General features: G+C 34.3%; 1 protein-coding gene across 2 annotated transcripts in view; it reads right to left on the bottom strand.

The window, feature by feature from the left end:
• Positions 1-25032, bottom strand: part of LOC145295939 (protein strawberry notch homolog 1-like) — a 329531-nt gene that overhangs the window by 208291 nt on the left and 96208 nt on the right. For both annotated transcript variants that reach the window (XM_080141823.1, XM_080141832.1), the window contains exons 10-11: positions 17568-17703; positions 14829-14934 (exon numbers count right to left, since the gene is read on the bottom strand). In XM_080141823.1, coding sequence (XP_079997949.1) covers positions 14829-14934; positions 17568-17703 — 242 coding nt within the window. The remainder of the gene's footprint in view (positions 1-14828; positions 14935-17567; positions 17704-25032) is intronic.

The raw sequence follows: 25032 nt of genomic DNA, 5'->3' as shown, positions 1-25032 counted from the left end.
TGCTGAAGTTTTAGGGATGCATTCATTTGCAATTTCTACTAGTGTTTCTGTAAAAAATTCTACAGTGTTGTTTGTCTCTGAATCATTCAACTTATGTCGACATTTTTCTTTGTATAATTGCCAGTTGGCCTTATTTAGCTTCCATCTGGGAAGTTTTTCGCTGTTGAATTCTGGAGTTTCTATCACTAATGGAAAATGGTCACTGCAGCAAGTGTCATCATATACTTTCCAGGTTAAGTCCATATATAGTGATGGATCACACAAGCTTAAGTCAATTGCTGAATGGTTTCCACCAGTTGAGTTGATGTGTGTAGGTGTTCCATCGTTGAGGAAGCATATATCGTTTTCATTGATAAATTCTTCCAACGTTTTGCCCTTTTTATTGGTGTCTTTACATCCCCATAGTATGTTATGACTATTGAAATCTCCTAATAGGGCGAAAGGTTTGGGTAATTGATCAATCAATTTTTTAATCTCGTTTTTATCTATGTCATCGTTTGGAGGTATATATAGTGAACATACTGTCATTGGTTTATGTAGTGTGGCATTAATAGCAATTGCTTGGATATTGGTTGTTATGTTTATTTTGCTATGGGGTATATCGTTTCTGATTAGAATTGTTACTCCCCCGGAGGCCCTGACCCCAAAGTTATGAGTGAAATTAAAAATTTCATATTGCTTAATATTAATTTTGTCTCCTGGTTTCAGAAAAGTTTCTTGAAGACACACCACTGCAGGGCACTCCTGCGCTAGTAGCAGAAGCAGTTCATTCATGTTTGTTTTTAAACCGCGACAGTTCCACTGGATTATTTTTTGTTTTTTGTTAGTCATTGGTATCAGATCTTCGGTCTTCTATGTCCATTTCTTCAAATCTGTTGTGTGTAGGGATTCTTGGTCTGGAACTTGAGCGTGATCTGTCTAGTTTTGTTTTAGTTTCTTTTTTGAGTGGAGGTTTATTTCTTTTCTCTTCATGGGCATATTTTGGTGTCTGTTTTTTCCCCTCTGTAAGTGGAGATGTTTCTATGGGTGTTGTATTTTGGGGGTTTATGGGTTTATTTGATTTAATTTTAGCTTGAGTGGTTTGTTCAGTTATAGGAACTTTTTTTTCATTGTTGAATTGTTTTATAATTTTTTTAAATTCTTCCATAAGTTCCTTCATTTCATTAAGTAATTTAATAATGTCCTCGGATTTAATGTTGAGTGAATTTATTTTTGTTTGTTTATTTGGTTCGGTAGTTTGCTGTATGTTTTTTTTTGTTATATCAGAATATTTTGCATTTTCTGATAGTTTGCGAGCTTTTTGGAAGGTAATATTTTTTGTATATTTTATTTTGTTGATTTCTTTTTCACTCTTCCATTTGTCGCATTCTTTTGAATTGGCGCTATGGCCTTTTTGACAATTGATGCATTTTGGCTCTTTTTTACAGTCTGTATGAGGTTCATTATCTCCACACCTTATACATATTGGAGGGCGGGTACACCGGTCTCGATGGTGTCCGTATCTCTGGCAATTGTAACACCTGAGTGGGTTTGGTATGTAGTGTTCAACGTTTACCATTTCATACCCTATTTTAATTTTGTTTGGAATTTGGTGAGTATTGAATGTTAAAATGTAAGTATTTGTTTTCATTATTTCGCCAAGTTTATTAATTTGGACTCTTTTAACGTCAGTGACGTTTTGTTTTTGTAGGTTAGTCTGAATTTCTTCCAAGGGGCACAGTGATAATTCAGTACTCCTGATTACGCCTTTGCTAATGTTCAGAGATTTGTGAGGGTAAATTTTAACATTTTGATTGTTAAAACGTTTCCATTTGGAAATTTCAACAGCATATTTTTGGTTTTCTACTTCGAGAAGTAATGTACCATTATTTTGTTTTTTAACCATTTTAGGTTTGATGCTAGATAGAATCTTTTCAATTTTGAATGGGGATATTTTGGTTATTGGTTCCCCTTCAGTTGCTTCTATAACTATGAAGCGGGGAACATTCTGGTTTTTTTGATGAAGCTCTGTTTCAGTGTCAGAACTACTGGCATCAGATACTTCGGTGTGGTTTCTTTTTTGAGGCTTTCTGGATTCCATTAATATATTTGGTTTGTTTCATTTTTCATGCTCCCCACCCACCTCGGAGTCCTATATGGGAAGTGTTGGGGGGGGATACCCATTCGCCCCAACCCAACAGGGATACAGGAAAAGTATACTCTTCTTGCTGGTGGATTCAAGCACCTGTGGTTCTTCAATTTCTTTCTGAAGGCCTCGTTTTCAGTAAGAATTTCAGTTTTTCAGTCGTGTTTAGTCCATTATTCAGCAAGTTGATTGGCCCTCCAGCCACCGCTTACTAAATCAGTTTATTGTATAGTGTGGGAAGTGCAAGCATATTTTCTTGTTATGTCTGTCTGATTTAGGGCTAGGCGTGACCAACCGATTGATTGGATCGGGCCTATCCAACCGCCCGTCTTAGCTTAAGTAAGGGCCAAAGAGGTGTGTTGCATCTCATGTCCTTAAAATATCCTGGACATGATCTACTCAACCACCAGGATTCCGTTCGTAAGCCTTACGGGATGCCACCCATGGTCAACAGGTGGCCCCATTGAGGGACTTATACCCTCTGCAGGGGGGCAGTCGGCATATTCTAATGCCCCACCGACAGAGTCAACCGGGAAGTAGGGAAGGAAAAAGAAAGTAGGGGAGGAGGGGAGAAGGATTGTTGTTTTTGTTTTTGTTTTTCGTATAACATAATTAGGTTTTACAAAAGAGAATAGAAAACAAAAACAAATCAATGTAGGTGCATTTCGTCTCAGGAAGCCAATAGACAGCCTGATCTGGTAGCACCAGCACGACATTTTGATAAGAAGCAAAAATGTTGAACATAAAAACCATATTCGAAAGGTATTCGAGAAAATAGAAGACTATGGATTTAAAGTGGCTCTCGAAAAATGTAATTTTGGTATGGAGAAGATTAAATATTTGGGACAAATAATTGATTGGAAAAGTAGAAGATCTAACCCAAATAGGACAGAAGCAATTAGAGACATGCCAAAACCAGACAATGTAATGAAGTTACAGTCATTCTTGGGTCTAGCAAGCTACTATAATTCTTATATCCCAAATATGCATGAACTAAGAGCACCATTAAATGAATTATTGAAGAAGAATAAAAAATGGCTCTGGACAAAAGAATGTGAGGAAGCATTCCGAAAAATTAAAAGATGTTTGTTATCGGATCTAGCGTTAGAACACTACGATCCGAAAAAGGATTTAATTGTAGTGGCAGATGCAAGCGAAAACGGTTTAGGAGCGGTGCTTCTACACAGAATGGAAGATTGGTCTACAAAACCAATTTCTCACACCTCGAGGGTTTTATTACCCGCTGAAAGAAAGTACAGTCAGATCGAAAAAGAGGAGCTGGCGATTGTGTATGCCATGAGAAAGTTTCATAGATTCATTCATGGAAGATCTTTCGTCTTGGAAATGGACCATAAACCATTACTATCGATTTTTGGTTCGAAAAAAGGGATTCCTACTCATACGGCAAATAGATTACAGAGATGGAGTATTATTTTGCTCAATTATGATTTCAAAATGAAACACCTAGCATCTAGTAAAATTGCACATGCAGATGGTTTGTCAAGATTGATCCCCAGTAAAACTGAATTTGAAGAAACTTATAGCAGCACTAAAAGAAAATGAACAGATATATTAATACTGTTAGGGAACTTCCTGTTACACTTGAGGAAATAAAGAAAGCAGCGAAAACAGATAAATATATTAATAAGATAAAAAAAAAAAAAAACAAACAAGTGGGACAAGATGAAAAGAATAGAAAAGGATTAAAAGTGTTTCCATTTTCTATGTGTGAGGAAACTCTGATGTACGCAGACAGAGTGGTAATACTGCAAGTATTACAAAAGAAAATCCTAAAGGAATTCAACATGGGACATCCTGGAATCTCCAGAATGAAGACCCTAATGAGGATTCACATACTGGCCTGGAATGGATTAGGACATTGAGAAAATGGTGAAATTATGTAACGGTTGCCAATTAGCCGCAAGATCTCCCCCCCCCCCATACGGATGCAACCTTGGTCTAAAATAGATGTACCCTGGGCATGCATCCATATCGATTATGCAGGACCTCTGAAGGGATATTATTACCTAGTAATCGTAGATAGTATGTCAAAATGGCCAGAAATTTTTAAATACAAACACCCTACAGTGGCAAACAATAAAAGCGCTGGACGAGGTATTTAGTCGGTTCAGAGTTCCGAAAAAAATTGTAGGTGATAATGGCACTATGTTCACAGGTCAAGAATTCAAGCACTACTGTGAGGCACTGGCTATTGAACACATTACAACACCAACTTTTAACCCGCCATCAAAGGGAAAGATTTGTTGATACTTTTAAACGAGCTTTAAAAAAAGAATAATAACATCGACACGGAAGAAAAAAGCATTCAAAAATTCTTAGCAATAAATAGGATAACACCAAATCCAAATGCTAAATTATTCCCAGCTGAAATTATGTTTGCCAGGAAGGTACGTTCGATGTTCGACCGGTTAATCCCAAAAGAAAAAGTAAAAAAAAGTATCAAGGATAATGTAAGGTACAAGACTTACAATGATGGGGATAAAGTTTTCTTCAAAAATTATCGGGCAGGGAAGAGTTTTTAGGAAGAAGGCATAATCTCAAGAAGAATTAGGAGAATGGTTTACATTATAACAGGGCAGACTTTTTTCCACAAAAAACATTAATCAACTGAGACCCTGATACATAGAAACAGTCAGAAACAAAAAGTTACCAATGGAAGTACTATATGACACCTTCCATATACAACCTCCAAAAAAGGAAGTACCAGTAACTCAGAAATCCAGTCACTCTCCAAAAATTAAAAAAATCGGCAAACACAAATGGTGAGGAGAAGTGAAAGGAAAAGGAAAAGGACCTAATTTTTTGGACAAAGTCTAAAAAGGAAAAAATGGTAGAAGCATAATTCGATGGAAGAATTTAGCTTGGGAGGAAGGTGATATAATGGAATGACCTAACATCCCTTCATAGATGAAATGAACAATAGATATATTGACCCCCTCACATGACAGAGAAAAGACAGGAAGAGAATAAGAAAAGAGGCAGAGTAACTCTTATGTCACATGTATTCCCTTGTAAATAAACCGCTTTGTCTTTCACCCATAACCCAGTGTTTCTTGCTGTATTCTTATTTAAAGTAAGGATATAACAGTTCCTTATAAATGCTTCTCTTACAGCTGTTTCTAGGCGAATCAGGTGATCGATTGTACTTCTTTTGTTATGAAATCCATACAGTAGGTTAGAGATAATGTTGTTGGATTCTAAGTACCACACTAGTCTGTCATTAACTATTCTCTCCATTATTTTACTGGTTAGTGAAATTGGTCTATAGTTTTGCGGGTTTGAGTTTTCTCTTCCTGGTTTGGGGATTGCTATTGTGGTTATCTCCATATGTTGAATGTCTGGTATTCTGCATAACCACTTTTTCAGCACAACTTAACTAAACTGAAACTCTTTTAAAAACATGACAGTACAATAAAAAAATCACGCTTAAACCAGGCTAAAACTCAAACAAAACCAAATTGCCTCCTCCCTTGAGATTTGCATTTATGAACATCCGTGGGCTTAGAACTAATTTAAATGATGTTGAAGCATTTCTCCTAACAAACACCCCGGATATCTTAGCACTAAGTGAGACTACCTGCATATCTCCCACTCTTCCATAAGGACTGACGGACATATGCACGGGCTTGGAGTCTATATCAGAAACAAAACAAGAATCGGACGATCAAGCCTTTATGTGCTTTAGACTTAACATGCAACATACCATTAGTTACTTTTATTTTCTCTACCGCTCTTGCTCGACTGTACCCTAATAAACAAAGTCTCTGACAGCATAGATATAGCACTTTCCCTCGACACTAGCACACAAGTGCATGTATTTGGTGCAAGTGCATGTATTTGGTGACTTCAATGTCCACAACAGCAACTGGTTTGGATTTTTTACTTACACAGACGCAGCTGGTAGCACAACACACTTCTCTATATATCATTCCCTATCACAGATGGTTACGTTTCCAACAGGTTTCTCAGACTAGCAAGAACAACACGCATCACTTCCAGATCTGTTTCTGACCACAGTTCCTGATGATTGTGTAACAAATGCCCACAGCCCACTTGGGAACGCTGATCATCCAGTGATAATGATTGCAATCGCCATAAACTCTAGAGCCAAAACTGAAGCGCCATTGCTCAAAACAACAAGATATTATAAAAAGGCTGACTGGGAAGCCATCAAGCCATCAGGGATCTCATCAGATATGCCCCATGGTGAAATATCTTTTCACTTCCTGCTGAACAGTGCGCAAATAAGACCACTGAATGGTTAAAAACGGTAATTGAAGCACATGTTCCCATGCAGAAATTTTATAGCAAGCCCCACTTTCCCCAATGGTTTACTTCTATTTGTGCAGCTGCCATTGCGCAAAGGCAGCATGCGTACCGCAAATTTTACAGACATAAGTCGAAAGTAACTGTAAGAAAGAAATAGCGACAGCTAAGAGAGAATTTACTGAAACCACCAAAATCGCATCGAAGCTCAGAAATTAGGAACCCGTGACTTCTGGAAAATCTACAACAGTGTAGTAAATAATGGGCAATCAACAATTCTCCTATCCAACAATCATGAGGTTGTTTGCTCAGCAACCGAGAAGGCTAACATGCTTGCCAGTCGGTTTGCCTCCAACTCCACACTGAACCCTGCTAACCACCCCTCCCTAACTTTCCTTTGCAGACAAACACCACACTAAACGATCTGAAAATCACTCCTCCTCAGATGCATGCTATCATAAAAAATCTTGATACTTCAAAAGCATGTGGACCTGATCTCATCCCAGCTGTGCAATTAAAAAAATGCTCAGCCGAAGTAGCTCCAGTTCTCTCCAAACTTTACAACAAATGCCTTAATGAATCTTGCTTTCCTGCCTGCTGGAAAACTGCTTCTGTGGTACCAGTTTAAGAATTCTAGACAAAGAACTGACCCAGTAAATTATCGCTCCATTAGCCTCCTCCCACTTTTCGCCAAAATATTTGGGTCCATAATCAACCAAGCTCTAGTCCATCACCTTACAGATGCTAAACTTCTGACCGACCAACAATATGGATTTAGGCAAGCCCGTTCCACAGCAAACCTAACTAATCTCTGAACGTATATACCATTCACTGGACGAAGCAGAGGAGGGTAGAGCGGTAGCTCGATATATATCTAAGGCTTTTGACAGGGTATGGCATAAAGGTCTTAGGAAAATTAGATCATACGGTATCACTGGAAGAATACTTAACATAATTAAATCCTTCTTAGATAAGAGAAAAATCTAGGTTGTCCTTGATGGTCGTACATCTAAACAAGATGATATAAATGCGGGAGTGCCTTAAGGGTCTATCTTTGGATCTCTTATTCCTAATATTCATAAATGACTTCCCTGATAAAATTGTCTGTGAGATGGGTATATATGCTGATGATACCACGCTCTATAACAGACATGACAGGAAAACAAATGAACACATATCTAAAGAAATGGCAGAAACACTAGAGGATGACCTCCAATCTGTAGTGGAATGGGAACAAAAATGGATGGTCACATTCATGTTGCCAAGACTAAACTTGTTTCCTTCAATAACTACAAGAAACATTCTCTACCACCAAATGGTGGCCAAAAACTCTTTATCTGAAAGTACATCTTTTAAACTCCTCGGCCTAGAGATTGATTGAGAGCATTGCCAGGACTGCTACGAAGAAGGTAGGGTCTCTCTACCATGCTAGAAAGCTACTAACGCCCGAAAGTATCCTTTACCTCTATAAGGCCATGTATGGAGTATTGTGGTCATATTTGGGCTGGTGCATTTGCTACTTGTCTCTCGCTCCTGAACAAGGTTCAAAAGAGAGTCGCCAACCTGATAGGTTTTGAACTGTCATCTAAGCTTCAGCCTTTGTCCCATCGACGAAATGTTGCATCCCTCTGCCTGTTCTACAAGTACTCAAATGGCGAATGCTCTGACGAAGTGCAAGCACTTGTACCCCTCCCCCTCGACAACAGCTAAATCCCACCCCTTCACAGTAGAGATCCCTAGATGTGAGAGACCCTTCTACTCTAGTAGTTTCTTCCCCAGAACTGCTAGATTTTGGAATTCTCTTCCAGGTCCCTGCTTTCCTAACTGTACTGACATGCAGAAGTTCAAATGTAATGTGAACCGACATCTTGCTGTCCAACTCCCCACATAGTACCCCTGTAGCTTATGTCTCTGATAGTAGCCCCCTACATCAAAGTAGTAATGTGTTAAAGATTCTTAATAGGAGTTTTAGTGTTTCAGTAGGTAGCTGTCTCAGGAATGCGTAATGAATTTCATCTGGTCCTACAGCAGTGTTATGGGATCTTTCGATGGCATCTTCTAGTTCAGTTAGAGAAAGGAGTTTATTATAGTTTTCAAGATTTTTTTGATTTGAAGTTCAGTTTATATTTCTCTGCATTTTGTTTGATTGTTCTAAATTTTGTACTGTAGAAGTTAGAAGAATTTTGTGAAGAGGTTTCAGCTAGTATTTTTTTTCAGGTATGCTAGAGTTACTTATGATGAGGTGTTTGATTGGTATGGATTGTTGTTTACCTGTAATTTTTTGGATCATTTCCAATATTACTCTTGGTTCAGTGGAGGAGTTCAGTTTGCTGACATAATTTTTCCAGCATTCTTTTTGTTTCTGTTCTTATAACTCTACGGGTTTTAGCTTTGTTTTGCTTGTATTCTAGAAGATTTGGAGTAGTAGGTTGTTTCTGGAATTTTTTCTACAGCTTATCAAGCATTGTTGGCATTTAGTATTAAACCAGGGTCTGTTGTGTTTATTGCTTGTTGAGGTTTTTGGGATGCACTCATTTGCTGGTTCTATTAGTGCTTTGGTAAAAGATTCTACTGTGTCATGGATAGTTTCGATGTGGTTCAATCTAGTTTTGTATTTTTCCTTGAATATTTGCCAGTTAGCTTTGTTTAGGTTCCATTGTGGATGGGTTAGGGGGTTTCGATTAGAATTGGGCAGTGGTCACTGCCACAGGTATTGTCATGCACACTCCAACTGAAATCCAAATATGTTTTGGGGTCGCACATACTTATATCAATAGCGGAGTGACTTCTATTAGCTGGATTGATGTATATGGGTGAACTGTTGTTGAGTAAGCATATATTGTTTTCATTAATAATTTCCTCTACTGTTCTGCCTTTTTTGTTAATGTCCTTACATCTCCATAGTATATTTTGACTATTAAAGTCACCTAAAAGGATGAAGGGTTTAAGCAGTTGATAATTTTTTTCAATTAGTCTTTGTCTACATCTTCGTTTGGTGGAATACATGTAGAGCATACTGTTATTGTTTTGTGCAGTATGGCCTTGATGGCAATTTCTTGGATATTTGTGGTAATATTTACTTTACTACGGGGTGTGTACTTTCGGATCAGGATTCACTTTCTGGATGGGGTCTTTTGATTCTTTTGGAAGCCATAAATTATTTTTTTTTTCCTTCATCATCCTTGCTCCCCCACCCTCCTCGGAGCCCTATATTGGGATATGGTTGGGGGAAACCCATTCGCCCAAACACCCCAGGGATACAAGGATGATATACTCAAGCAGTGAGTATATCTGCTTATGACCGTTTCTTTGTCGGAAGCATACAGGTTTCACTATTTGATTGGCCTTTGTCATCGCCTTCTAACATCAGTAGCAATACACATGAAAAAATTGAAATAGCTTCAGATATTTCAATATTGGTATGCATAGAAAGGGCTTGATGAGCTAAGAAAGAATCTTTTTACATTTTTAAAATCTGATTAAAATTAAGGAAGTTATGGCTATTTTTGTGCCTCACACGTTTGGATATTTTTCCCTCTTTAAGACCATATGCGTTTCGTCACATTTTTTACACTACTTTTTCAGTAAAAATGTCATATCTTTGTTAAAACACAAGACTAAGAAATGAAATTTACCATATAAGTGTATTTTTGTACAAGGAATCAGAATATGCAACTGAAAATATCCAAAAGTTTATGGTTTCCAAATAATCTGCAGTAAATGTGCATAAATATGCAGCAATTCCTTAAAAATGCCATGTATCCATAAACAGAAAAGAAGTTGGAGAACTCAAAGTTGAATTGTAATGTGCTTTATGTACAAAAAGCTTAAATCTAAACATAAGACCATTTAAAAATGAATATATTGCAATATTTCTTAGGTATTATTGTAGATTAACACCTTCTGTTTAACCCCACTCAACTCCTTCTGACCACCCCTCCAAAATGTGATCCTACCTTTTTAGGAAATTATGTATAAAATGCCATGAAAAACTTTAATGAAAGATAAACAAATTATTTTAGAATTGAATGTAAAATAATTTCCTATTACAGGTCATTCTAGCATTTTAGGGCAGTTAACTGTTTTTTTTTTTTCTATGGGAAAATATGCATGCTTTTTTTTTCTTTTTTTTTTAAGATGATTATGTGTAGTTTTAAGAGGGTTTCTATGCAATGAGAATATGGGGAGGGTTGCCATTCGGACTTTGAATTAATTGTAGGGCTAAGGAAAATTATGTGTGAACATATTGAAAACTTGACAGAGACAAAGCTAACAAAAACAATATTAGAGGGGGGAACGGTTAGTTTCACAAAAATTTAATGTAAAATAATTCATCATTTCCTGGCCATTCTAGCATTTTAGGACAGTTAACCAATTTATTTTTATGTGTATTTTTCTTTAAGGAAGGATCTATCTTTTGTTTGTTTGTTTTAGATGCTTGTATGTGGCTTACAGAGGTATTTTGTTGGGGGGGGGGGCTTGCCACTCGAACTTAGTGTTATTGTTAGGGTTAAAGAGTGTTTTAGGAGGAGACTTGCCACACATAATTTGTATTAGAGGTGAAGTTAAGAGAGCTTTTTTTCAAAGAGAGCGTTCAAAAATTTGTTGATTTCTATTTTCGAGGTTGAAGGTGTTAATTCCATAGGCCATTTATACTACGCTGGAGCAGGTTGTAAAAATATCTTTCGTTTAATAAGTAGAAAAAAAAAATAACGAAATAAAAAGCTTCCTAATTGTAGTTTGATGTGTTTTCTAACTGCTTTTAAAATTTCAAGAATATTGATATAGATTTTGAGGGTTTGTATTACTATACACATAGATTCGAAAAAGTTGTCAAAAAAACAAATATATTACAAATAAATGTTATCAAAAGCAAGTTACTTTTCTACCTAACTGGATAATTTTTTAGTGTTTTTATTTAATGTAACATGTTTATTCAGCTTGAAAACAGTGTTTACCGATGTTTTGGAAAATTTAAAATGGCGCCCGACTCTCTTGAAACGGTAAGTTTCGGGGAAAAGAGTTAAAAATAAAAAAGTAGACAAAATACTGCTAGAAACTTGCTCAATATATGTTACCGTGACATAGGCTGACATATATTCGGTGAGTTTTTAACAGTATTTTGTATAGTTGTCTTTTATTTTTAACTCCTTTTCTCAAACTTACCTTGTCAAAGAGAGTCGGGCCGGGCGCCATTTTTAATTTTCCAATACATCGGTAAACACTGTATGTTTTTCGAGCTGAATAAACATGTTACATTAAATAAAAACACAAAAAATATATCCAGTTTGGTAGAAAAGTAACTTATCTTGCCTTTGATAACATTTATTGTTATATATTTGTTTTTTGACAACTTTTTCGAATCTATGTATAAACGGGATTTTGATACTTATTTTGATTTTGAAAAAAAAAAAAACATTTGTGGCTGTTCGCAGTAAAACATTGTTTTAATTCGTTGTTCAAAACTAATTTAAAGAATAAAAGTGCATGCAAGCTATATATCTACAAAAGTTTATTTTGTTTTTTTAACCATGTTTTTAAATTTGACGAGCAATGTGAGAAATTGCAACAGATTCATAATGCCAAATTGGTTGGGATTGTTGTTATTATACATTCTGAAAACCGAATAGTTCTAAACTAATGTTATTCTGATAACAAAATAGCTCTCATTAAACATATAAGAACATTTATATTCATATTTTCATGTTTTTCTTAATTCGTTCTTGAATAAAAATTAAAGAACGTGTGTTGTTTATACACTGTGCTATTGCTGATTCTACAGGCTGGAGCTGCTGCTGCTGCTTCTAGTAATACTAACTTCATTTGACCAAATTCAAGAAATAGAAACAATTTTTTTTTTCGGGTAGGTCTTTTTAAATTATCAATTACCGCGGTCCTACTCAACATAAAATCATACTTTTAATTGATAAAGATAGTAAAAAGATTGATTTACTTACTACTGAGTGTCCGAAGAATTTTTTTTTCAAAATGTTCAATACTCGTCATATTAAAGTCTTATTTTTAACACGACAAAAAAAGAAATGGTCAAAAATATTTCGGACACTTGACAGTATTAAGATTAACACCTCTTCTAATTGGTTCCCAAATTTCATGACGAAATTATCAAACAATCACGGTACGGACCTTTAGAAAACAGGGGGGTCATTACAAAACCTTACCGAAAACGCCATTTTATGACGTTCACATTTTTATCACTTTATTTGCTTAAAACTCTTAAAATATATAATGTACATTCATGTTTATTAACTCATTTGAAAGTATATTCATTTCCGAACAAAACAGTAGTAATTTGAAGACTTGAAGTGCTTTGGTTTAAAAAATATGGCTATTTTAGTAGAACTACCTTGAAATCTGTGATTATCCAAAGCGTTTTTTCGTCCGTGTGTATTACTAATATCAGTATGTTTTTTTGTTTTTGTTAACGGTGTTTGTGTGCAATGTATTTGTATTTCTCTTTTTTTGTGAGGATTTACTGATTGATCAGGTCGGGAAGGCCCGACCGCCTGTCTAACCGAAGTAAGGGCCAAAGTGGAATGTTGTAGACTCACGCCCACTTGGATCCGGGTCCTGAGGTACTCAGCCACCAGGATCCCGTTCTAGAGCATTAGGGGTCGCCAACAGGTGGCCCCATTGAGGGACTTTTCTCTCTGCAGGGGGGCAGTCAGTGTATTCTAATGCCCCACCGACGGGGTTGGGAAGTAGGAAACGAAAGAGAAAGGAAAGGGGGGAGGGAAAGGGGGCTGTTTTCATTTTTGTAGAATATAAGTTTTACAAAAGAGAATAGAAAAGAAAAAACAGAACATCACTGTAGGTGCATTTCTCTCAGGAAGCCAATAGACAGTCTGATCTGGTAGCGTCAGTGTAGGGGTGAGGGGCTAGTTGCACGTAAATGTGAGGGTATAAGTACGTAACAATGATTATGAGTGTTTAATATTCATAAAACACTTGTTTTGTGTAGAAAGAGCGGCCATACTTGAAAAGGTCTGACGTGTTCATATTTTATAAGACAGTGTTTATTATAGAATAATAGTTATGTTCTCAGCCAATGAAAATAGCTGAAATGTTAGTAGGGAGAAATTATTTTTTGAATCAGAAAGTGAAAAGGTAATTGTATACCTCCGAGTGTATGACCCAGTTTAGGGTGTCAGGGCAATATAATTATGTGTAGATATCTTCCTGGTCTGGACGGGTTGGTGGTGGAGAACTTTAGATTTAGAGGGAAAAATAGGAACTACTTCCTCTAAAAATATTGGCGATATGATGATGTTTCTCCTAGGATGAATTGTAGGATTCTATCATAACGAATAAATATGCATAAAACAGTATTATAAAGTTACATAAGATGGTGGATAATAGGTTAAACATGATAAATTTGTATGTGGCATCTGTTATTGTAAACCTATAGTAATTTGGTCTAGAGGGGAATTTCTGCAATTAAAATGTTATATATGGAGATAATATATAAAATAAATGTCTGTCTGTTTCCATATTTTCAAACTATCTCCTCCAAAAGTCGCAGAGCAGAGCTGGGGGTCTCAAATGATTGAATTTTTTTCGGGTCTTTAGCCGGTTTAAATGGTTTTTAAGGGGGTCAAAACTGAAGAAAAAAAAAGCCCCCAAAAAACTTGAAACATTTTGTCCATTCATTTTAGTTTATTTTTAATTGGTTTATATGCGTGTCATGTTGGTACAGTGGTAATTTCACCATCTTTGAATGTTAGTTTCGGTTCTAGCTGATGGCACCTAAATACTTTATTTTTACTTTTGAAATCACTTCTCAAAAATAAAATATACACAATCTGGACAAATCAAAATATCATATTTAAGCGTATTTTATGCCCGAGCAAAGCCCTTCCACCTACTAGTGTTTGATACTTGTCATCGTGGAAGTTTTATTTTGAAGACAAAAAAAAAAAAAAAGGTGGGAATGAACCAGTTTATTTTGTACCCTACCAAGATATGGTTTCATGATAAAATTCTTTAGAGTGCTAACAAACTTCTAAAAAAGTTTTAAAAGTTACAAAAATTAATGGCATTAGCATTTTTGTCAGTTTATTTGCCCAAAACTCTTCAAATACATACTGTAGATTATTATTTATTAATCTCTATGAAAGCATATACATTTCTGAACAAAATGGTGGTATTTTGAGAACTTAAGTGTTTTGGTTTTTAAAATATGATTATTTTTGTAGAACCCCTTAAAAATTTGTGATTATTTAAAGTGTCTTAAGGTTGGTGGGTATTGCTCATTTGGAAATACCAAACATAGTTGGGTACTTCAATTAGCATCAAAATAATAGAGCATTATCATTTCTTAAATTACAAATGTCCAGTATGAATATAATTTCCAACTTATTTAAAACAAAGTTTTTAATAATGAAAGTGATGAGCTTACCGTCTTTCTACTGCTTGAATAAAATCACTGAACTCTTTAAATGGTGTCCCTTGACCCCATAAACCAAGACGGGTCATATAGGCCATATTCTTGGGTTCAGATGCACCTAAGAGAAACAAATAATTACTAATGATAAAAACGAATAAAAGTATGACAAAAGATGAAGTAACATTTCTAATTGCTAGAGAAAAAATAAAACTTGTTTTTTTAAAAGAATTTTCAAATTTTATGGTTAGTAATCAAAAGAAAAAAATAATCCTGCCAAGATCACTGAGTATTAATTTTTAGAGGTACATGGAGGATAGCTGGTCACTATAAATCAAATTGTAATAGATGCTTTCTTTCAATTAATATTAGAAGTAGCTGTATTTTATGAAACATTAAAATTACTGATCTTAAATTTACTAAAGATAAAAAATAAAGTAATCAAGTTTTGAAAATTTGGAATAGCTGTTACTTAACAGGCCTATCTATCAGGCATTCACATTCCTAGAAAAATTGTAAAATTTTAAGATTTAAAAAAAAAAAAAAAAAAAAAAAAAGAAACAGGAATCCGAAGAAATAAAAGTTTTCCAGAAAAATCCTTTTTGATCCTGTCTGGGACGATTGAATAAGTTAGGAGCTCAAGGTACATGCCATTTATTTTTTAAACCCAGATTTGATATTTTTTTTAATAGAATTTAAAAATTTTATTTTAAATTATTAATTAACCAAATTTTATTTTACAAATATTCTGATCAAATAAAGAGATTTACATGGTGATCTGAAATACAAAAATACTGTGTTCAGAATTTTGTAATTTGGTGCTTAATCTATGTGCCATAAACATGGAAAAAATTGAAATTGCTTAACATTTCTAAATTATGACATGATCTAAGAAATCTTAAATTTTTTATTTTTTATTTTTTTTAAATTTGAGTAAAAATAACGAAGTTATAACTATATTTGTGCTTCACCCTGTTGGCTATTTTTCCATACTTAAGACGATATGCATTTTGTCACATTGTTTTTACACTACTTTTTCAGTAAAAATACCATGTTTGTTAAAACACAAGATTTATTCTCAACCTCAAGCTGAAGAGCCATTGCTAAAACTGAAAAAAATACTTTGAAAAAGCTGATTTGGAAGCAATTAGAAATCAGAGATGCCACATGGAGTAAAATATCTTTTCTCTTCTTGCTGAACAGCATACAAATGAAGCAACTGAATGGTGCAAAATCAAGCCAAACTCGCAACCTGTGCAACAGCCATTGCGTAAAAAGCATGTATTCCACCAATTCATCCACCATAGGTACAAATAGACCAAAACCTTTAGATGCAATATACCAAAATAACCAGGAAATGCATTGCAGATAAGAACTCTCAATTTCTGGAAAACTCAAAGGTGATTTACCCTTTTAGATTAGAATATTAATATAAATCAAAGGCAATCAATACTTCCTTTATTATCCAACAAGAAGGTCGCTTGTGCTGAACTACTTACATGGCAATTTGCCATCAACTTCACCTTAGACATCACAAACCACTCTCACAAATTTTGTTATGCAGAGAGTAGTGACGATCTGAAAATTACTCATTCTCATGTCTGCAATATAAACACCTTCAGACACCTCCAAGCTTGTGGGCCTGATCTGCTATACTGACTGAGAAATACTCTGCTTAACTCGCACCTGTACTCTTCAAACTGGAAAAGTACCTCTTGTACCCGTGCAATTATTCCATCGGTATTTTTTCCCCCTCTTTGCTAAATCTTTAAATAATTAATCAATTAGGTACTAGTTGTTTACCTTGTAAAAGCTAATCCTTTTCTGATCAAGAGTATAGACAAGCCCGTCCTACTATGGATATTTCAATGGTCATTGTATCGGATAAGGTAGAGGAGGTTAAAGCAGTAGTCCTTTTTATCCACCCAAAGTGTTTGACACAGTCTGGTATGAAGGTTTCTAATGAAAATGAAGTCATACAATATTACTTGACAAATACAAAATAAAATTGATCCTTTTTTAGATTAGATGAAGATCCAGGTTATCCTTGATGAATATTCATCCAAATATGATGTGAGAGTGCCTCAAGGATCGATCTACAGACCTTTATTATTCCTCATATTCATAAACAACTTTCCTGATAAAATTGTGTCCGAAATGAGTATATTTGCGGAGGATATATAATAGATACGAGGGAAAAAATGTACACATGTCTAAAGCAATGGCAGTAACCTTAGAAAATGACTTTCATTCCGTAGGGCTATAAATGGAAGGTAACATTTAATGTTAATAAGACTAAGCTTATTTCGTTTAACAATTACATAAGTTTTCTCAACCATCAATAGCCACCCTTCAAACTCCTCAGCTTAACATGCAATAGAACGAATACAATGAGGACACTGCAAATGCTGCTGCAAAGGAGAGTACCCTCGACCGTGCTACAAAATTAACCACATCTGAGAATATTAGGACTAAAGGGAGTGGTTTTAGACCTGAATGATCTGGCATGAAATTTTTCTTTACTGAATGTTTTACTGTTTTATTTAAATTAAAGGATTTCTAAGTTTGTTTCATTACTTTATACTATTTTGCTTTTCATTTTAATATTCGTAAAAAAAAAAAAGTCACAGTTGTAAGTAGACACACGTTTTTTGGAAACAATGAAAAAATACAAGGTGCAAACAAGTGTTTTTTTTTTTCTCTTCTAGACAAGAGTAGCATCCATCTTTTACCCAAAATAAAAGTTGTACATACCTGTGGCACTAGCATAAATAACTCTGGACTTGGGTAGTTTATTTTGTAATTCCAGTACAGTCTGTCCAGTTTTAGTTGGTTTACTTGAACCAACTGGACAAAGGTTCTTTGCTCGATGACATTCATCAAAGACAATCTGGAGATTTAGTTAAGAAATAAAGACGAAAACAATTCTAGAAAGAATGAAAATGAGAAATCTTTTCTTTAGAACATAATTTAAAACTAATAGAATTAGGGGCAATAGTATTGAAAACCATAAGAACATGTTACATGCGATGCTTTACTTTGCTTCGTATTTTAATTCACTTTCCCCTGTAACTCCTGGATCTCTTTTTTATTGGGAGGAGGGGGGTACATAGACAAAGGTTATAGCTATACTAGTGAAAGTAACAGATTTTGCTTTCATTTTGTCAGTTTTTACTTTGAGAATCATTCATTTTATAACCTTATTTCTCTTGTTCATACGTTTGACATTTAGTCACTAAGTTTGGCAGTGTTTAGGATTAATTACATTAAAATTCCACTACATCTATCTTGTCACACAATAGTGTACATGTGACAATGATAATAAAAATAAATCTGGGAATTGGCTCCTAGGTCCCTGGGTTCCAAGTTAACAGAACATGGAGGGGTAAGGGGGGTATTCGATTTATGACACCACAGACCAGGCATGCAAGAGACAATGGAAACTGATTGAGGTATAATTTAAAAATAGATATTTATTTAGCAGTAAATAATTAGGGATTATATTGTACAAAAAAACAAAAAAATAGAGTGTAATACAAATGGGGTGAGGATCGAACTTATATAAAAACAATTTCATTGCATCTTAGAAAATGGTATGCAGAAGAAATTTGACTTACACGATATGAATGAGCGATGCAAGGAAAAATCCCGACCAATGTTCAATGGAGAGACATATGAGTCCTGGTGAAAGCGTAAACACTGTATAGTTTTCAGGCAGACAAATATATTTGGGATCCGAATTTCTGACAGGTAATATTTATTCCTTGCTGTTTTCAGTAGATAAGGATATTTTCTCTCCTATCTTTATTCTTGGGTTTAGCATCATTTTTTTCTTTCTCTTTCGCATGGGGTCAAACAGCACCATTGGTGATTGCAGTGTCCAGCCAACTGGCTGCTGGGTAAAAGAGAAATGGTTATACAAGGCTTGCTTGCATGCAGCGATGTATTTTTCACATCCTCTTCTAAAAATAGAATTTACAATATGAGCTCTTCTCGTGTTTGATTGGAGCCTTTCTCATCCAAAAATAGAAATAAACAGCCCTTCCTATACTCATTTGGAGGTGGGCCTTAAAATGGCTTTTACTATTTTAGCTTGCTCGTATTGTTCATGGCTTACATCAAACTTTCCTCCAACACTATCTCAAAGCCTCTGCATTTTCTTTTCTAAGTCGCTCCTCTCAACATGGCTAAACCAACTTGCAAGCTGATCAAGAGTTCAACAAACTTTGCCAACAAGGTATCAGAATTCATAGACCTGACATTCCATATCCATCTGATAATTTTTGTCATTATGCTAAAGACAAGCAAGTGAGGACTGAGTAGAGGTCCAGCACTCCCCATCATACAGTATCAGACAGCTGCTATATGCCCTTCCCTGTTAGTGAGAGGAATCGTTTGTGATGTCAAGACCGGTAACAGTTGGTAGAACTTACTCCATACCAATCAGAATTAGTAAGAGCGAAACTTGCATCCACCTCCAACTCTCCAAACATTCCTAAGATAACAAAAATAAGTTCATCACTCCAAGAGAGATGTCATCCAATTTCACCTCAGTATAAAGTCTGTAGTTAAAGGAGTGTGCTTGTACTAGAAACGTTTCACATTTATAACTGGTGTCTAGACAAGCCACTATACTTTCTGTGAACCTATAATGTACAGACTGCATTGTATGGAACTAGATCTTTCCTATAGTCAGAACGTGATTATTAATAGGAATTTTTTCAGTTGTTGCTGTTCTGGACCACTAACCATCACTTTTATATTTGATAGATTTACTTTTAAGTTCTTTGTCTTCCAAGTTACTTTTCTACTAAAGTAGTAATTAGACCATTGTATCTGCCAGGATTACAAACTCTTATGAGCAACCTGTTCAAGACTTCTAAATTTTCTATTTGCAAACTGATCATTAGTAATTCAACCAGGGCTTCAAGAACAATGATAAATAAGCAGGTTAAGGACGAAGCCTTGATAGATGCAGAGTTTAATGCTGAAAACTCGTACACTGCTCCTAGCATTGATGTACATAAATTGTTCTATCCAAATGAGTCAGTACTTTAGCCCAAGTTTTCATATCATCCACTATAATAAATTCCTGAAGACTTTATCAAAGGTTTCTTTCCAAATCAATGAACACCATAAAATGTTTTTTTGTCCGCATCAATATATTCCTCTATATTCCTCCTGCATCTGATGCAATAATCAGGCATGAAGCAGAATTTAATTCATTAATGCATGTTGCCTGCCATTCTTTAATTTTTGAACATTAGGTTTCTGTAGTTGCCTCTTACCCAAGCATCATCTTTGCCTTTATAATAAAAGATGTCTCTTCTGCCAGCATTGAAATTACGAAAAGTATCAATCGATAATTTATATTTATTTTACGATTGTGATTCTTTGAAGCAGAAGATGAATTTTCGTATAGATTTTTGTTGAACTGAATGTACTTTTTATTTATTACAATAGATTAAGTCCTGATCTAGAAAAGTGCAAAAATAAAATTAATTAGATGTTATTTTGCCAATATGAAAGGAGAGGATGAGGGGTATGAGGGAAATGGAAGGGGGATGAGAGGGTAAGAGAGAGGCTCAGAGAGTGCGGATGCATATGAAATGGGAGTGAGTGGGTAAGAGAGCAGGTGAGAGTGTATAAGTGAAGGGGTATGGGAGAGGAGAGAAAAAAAGAGACTGAAGACAACAGAAGAGCAGTGGTGCTGATAAATAAATAAAATATATATATTAAATCCTTCTTAGATAAGAGAAAAATCCAGGTTGTCCTCGGCGGTCGAACATCTAAACAGTGTGATATAAATGCGGGAGTGCCTCAGGGGTCTATTCTTGGACCTCTATTGTTCCTGATATTTATTAATGACCTCCCCGACAAAACTGCCTCTGAGATGGGTATATATGCTGATGACACCACGCTCTATAACAGGCATGACAGGAAAACAAATGAACACATTTCTAAAGAAATGGCAGAAACACTAGAGGATGACCTCCAATCTGTAGTGGAATGGGGACAATAAATGGATGGTCACATTCAATGCTGCCAAGACTAAACTGGTTTCCTTCAATAATTACAAGAAACCTTCTCTGCCACCAATAGCAATGGCCAGTGACTCCCTGTCTGAGAGTACATCTTCCAAACTGCTTGGCCTAACGTTCACAGGAAACATGAGCTGGAACAATTATATTGAAAACATTGCCAGGGCCGCTGCAAAAAAGGTAGGCTCTCTACCGTGCTAGAAAACTACTGACACCTGAAAGTATCCTGTATCTCTATAAGGCCACCATTCGCCCATGTATGGAGTATTGTTGTCACATCTGGGCTGGTGCGTCTACTACTAGTCTCTCGCTCCTAGACAAGGTTCAAAAAAGAGTCGCCAATCTGATAGGCCCTGAACTGGAATCTAAGCTTCAGCCTCTGTCCCATCGACGAAACGTTGCGTCCCTCTGCTTGTTCTACAAGTATTTTAATGGTGAATGCTCTGACGAACTGCAGACACTTGTGCTCCCACGACGCAGACACCCTCGACAAACCCAACAGGCAGCTAAATTCCACCCCCACACAGTAGAGATCCCTAGATGTAAAAGATCTTTCTACTCTAGTAGTTTCTTCCCCAGAACCGCTAGACTCTGGAATTCCATTCCAGGATCCTGCTTCCCTAATTGTATTGACATGCAGAAGTTCAAGTGCAACGTGAACCAACATCTTGCTGCCCAAATCCCTACATAGTGCCCCAGTAGTTGCTGACTCATAGTAGCCCCCTACACCAAAGTGGCAATGTGCCTTGTTTGGGGTGAAAATGTAATTAAAAAAAAAAAAAAAAAAAAAAAAATTAAAAAAAAATACAAAATCGTTTTGGAACTTTTAGTAAAAATTAAAAAAACATTTTTTTTGTGAAAATGACTAAAATACATGGTAATTAAAAAGTTAATTACAATTCTAAAAGAAACTAATACGGTCCTGTATCTCGCTAAGTCATTTCCTCCTCCTATGTAAAAATTAGTGTTGGGACGATTCCTAATTTTTATATGATTCCGATTCCGATTCCAGGAAAATATTGATTAACGATTCCGATACCAAGTACGATTCCGATTCCTAGGGAATTATTGTTTTGAAATATACCAGGTAGTTTTATACTTATTGTTGGTAGTTCCCAAATATGTTCCCTAACTTTGGAAGAGATATTTTATGTCTACACCGTCGTGTTTTGGTTTAAATAAAATTATTATATAGTAAACTAAACGGAAAAATTAGCAAAATTTATTTTAGAGAAAATTTATTTTACTTAATTGGAATACAGAAAAAAAAAAAAAAAAAAAAAAATTTATCCTTCAGAGCAAAAACAAATAAAATAGAATTTATATAACAGAACAAAAACAAGAAAATTAGAGAATAAATTAACACGATTCATTATTTTGGTCCTCATAATTTACAGATTTAATGAATTAAATAAAAAAAAATATAGCGGAAGAGAAAGAAAATATATATACTAATTAAATATAAAAAAAAGATAAATATTTAATTTAATAATTTATAAATGAACGTGCGTAATGAAAAAAACAATATACCATGTGACATGGCGCTGTAGATACAAAATAACCCTTCCAAAGTTAACGACCATATTTGAGAAATACCATTAATCGAAAGTTTTTGTGTTTTATACCTAAAGGTAGGTATAGCGAAAAGTTAAAAGTAAAGGAATTTCAAAAACGATTTTTTGTTTGGCTATTGATAGTTGTATTTGTGACGGCAGTTCTTCAGACTTCCATAATTCACAAAGAGTAGTTAACACCTATTGTTTTTTCTTACTTTTTCATTACTTTTACACGTTGTTTCTAACGTGAAGAATAAGTTTAGCCAAAATAATTTTGAAATAGGGTATATCAAAGGAACACATATAAAAATGATACCACTATAAAAAACAAATGAAATACTAGATAAAATTGAGCAAAAATAGTTACCAAAATTACAGAAAAAGATAAAACAAAACAAAAAATGGTGAAGTTTGTTGAGTGAAATGAATTATTGAAAGAAAATTAATTGAACTAATAGAAATGTTAAATAAAAAAAATGTCACATTTCAATATTTTTTTAATAATTAAATTCTCAGGGTTGTCGAAATTAAAAATTAAGTGATTTTTTTTAATTAGACTTATTTCGAAGCTTGTTACCTTGAAAAATACATTTTAAACCCTGTTTTTTTTTTTTATAAATAAATTGAAAAAAATAACGCAATTAAAAAAATTTAATTGATAATTGAAACTTTAAAAATATATTAAACATTGAAAAATTACTTATCTCACAAATTAACGTCCAATAAAGTAGATCCAGTCTTCATACAGGAATTCGGTTATAATAAATATATCTTTCCCAAACTTAAAAATTAAATCTCTTTTTTTTTTTTTTTTTTTGGAGAGAGAGAGTGCTTTAAAATCGCCGGGGAATGCCACCTAAAATTTTAAAGAAGTAAATTTTATGAGTTTAGTGCCTTTCAAAGACGGTTATCATGATTTATTATCATCCTTTAATTTCCTTTTTTTCTCCCCCACACCTTTCCATGTGGTTCAGTAGTTAACCAGTGCTCCTGTTGCTGTCAGTCAGCTATCTTTACCTAAGTTTTAATTTCTAGTTAAAAGAATTTTTCATGAATAGAATCAGCATTTTTAAAAATTATTTTTTTAGTTGTATATATTGTATTTACTCTTTGAAGTTAAGGAAGGTTAAAAAAATTGGTGACTTAGGCAAAAAAAAAAAAAAAAAAAGACACTGCGATTTCGACCCTCACTAATAAAACTGCTCTGAGTGACTAGTTGGTAATTTTTTGTTCCTTTTCTTTTTTATTTTGCTCCTCCAATTCATTTGGATGCTTCATAGTTAAATGTTTTAACATATTGGTTATGGTCATGTTAGATGGTTTTGTTCCTCGCGATATTTTAATTTGACAGACTTTGCAAATGGCTTTCAACTCATCATCTTCATCAACTTCAAAAAGTTTCCATGCAAGACTTTTTTTGGACTTTGAGGCCATATTAGAAAATTCAGTTTATCTGTAAACAAATAAATTACTATTAAATTTTGTTTTAAAGCTAGTCACTTATTTGGATAATTAATTGAAAATAATCCGCTAAAAAAGACAAAAAGAAAAAAATATAAAGGGATGGAGCGGTAAACTGTACCAACCAGTAGTTAACAAAAAAAAAAAAAAAAAAAAACTTATAGAATTTAATTTTTGAAACCAATGTATAAAAGTTTACATAATGAAATGCAAATATGCATTTTTTTTTAATTTTTTTTTTTTGGTTGACTGTGTTCAATTCACACATGGTTGATGCGGTTCAATATTGTTAAACTATAAGTTTTAAGTAAAATTCTATTTATAAATACTTTTTAAAATGAAATTATTAAATTAATCGTAAATATTATTTAGACATAAAAATTAATTGATTACAACACCTTTTAAAAAATATATATTAATTTCTTTTTCGTTCGGCAAAAAACTGCGTCAAACACTTTTTTAATTTTCAATTTAAAATTCTAGAAAAAAGATTATATTATTCTGCTTTTAATATAATCAAATTCAGGGTTTTATCTTTCTGGAGAAAAAAATTTTAAAAATGGATTTTATTTCAATGAAATTAAAAAAAAAACAACAACCTGACTGAATTGAATTAATTACCCTTAAATTAACGAAGGGGTTATTTAATAACTTTAGGTTTGGAAGAGATAGGTATGGGGTCGTTTTTTTGAAACTTCAAAAGAAGCCGACTACTGTCCAAATTTTGCGAAATAATACGTGATCAATTTCATTTTAGAGATATTTCTTTCAAAAGCCTTCTTTTAAAATAAGAAAAAAAAGTAGATTGTTCTATTAAACCTTTTACTGTTTAAATAATTTGACTTTGCTCGTTTTAAGAAAATATAAGTTGAAAAAGCATTTTCATTCACTATTAGAAGATTTGGCAGTAAAAAAAACAGTCGCCAAAAAGATAAGCGTTTTTTTTTTGTTTTTTTTTTTTTACTCGCAATGTAGAGCCCTGCATACTTCTTTTCAAGTTAACTCTTTTGTAGTTTTGATCACAATAGATCTGAATGAATGAACCTTGTAAGGGAGGGGGCACTAAGCATTGCCCTGTTAATAATGAATTTCTTTGGTTTCTTTTTATAACATGCTACATTTCTCTCTTGCAGTTAGAAATATCAGGAATTTTTTTTCTTT

Source organism: Euprymna scolopes, chromosome 2 (assembly GCF_053919585.1).
Source record: "Euprymna scolopes isolate OS-2025 chromosome 2, ASM5391958v1, whole genome shotgun sequence".
NCBI classification, from domain to species: domain Eukaryota; kingdom Metazoa; phylum Mollusca; class Cephalopoda; order Sepiida; family Sepiolidae; genus Euprymna; species Euprymna scolopes.
Note: the sequence above shows the minus strand (reverse complement) of the source record. Positions and strands in the feature narration are given on the sequence as shown.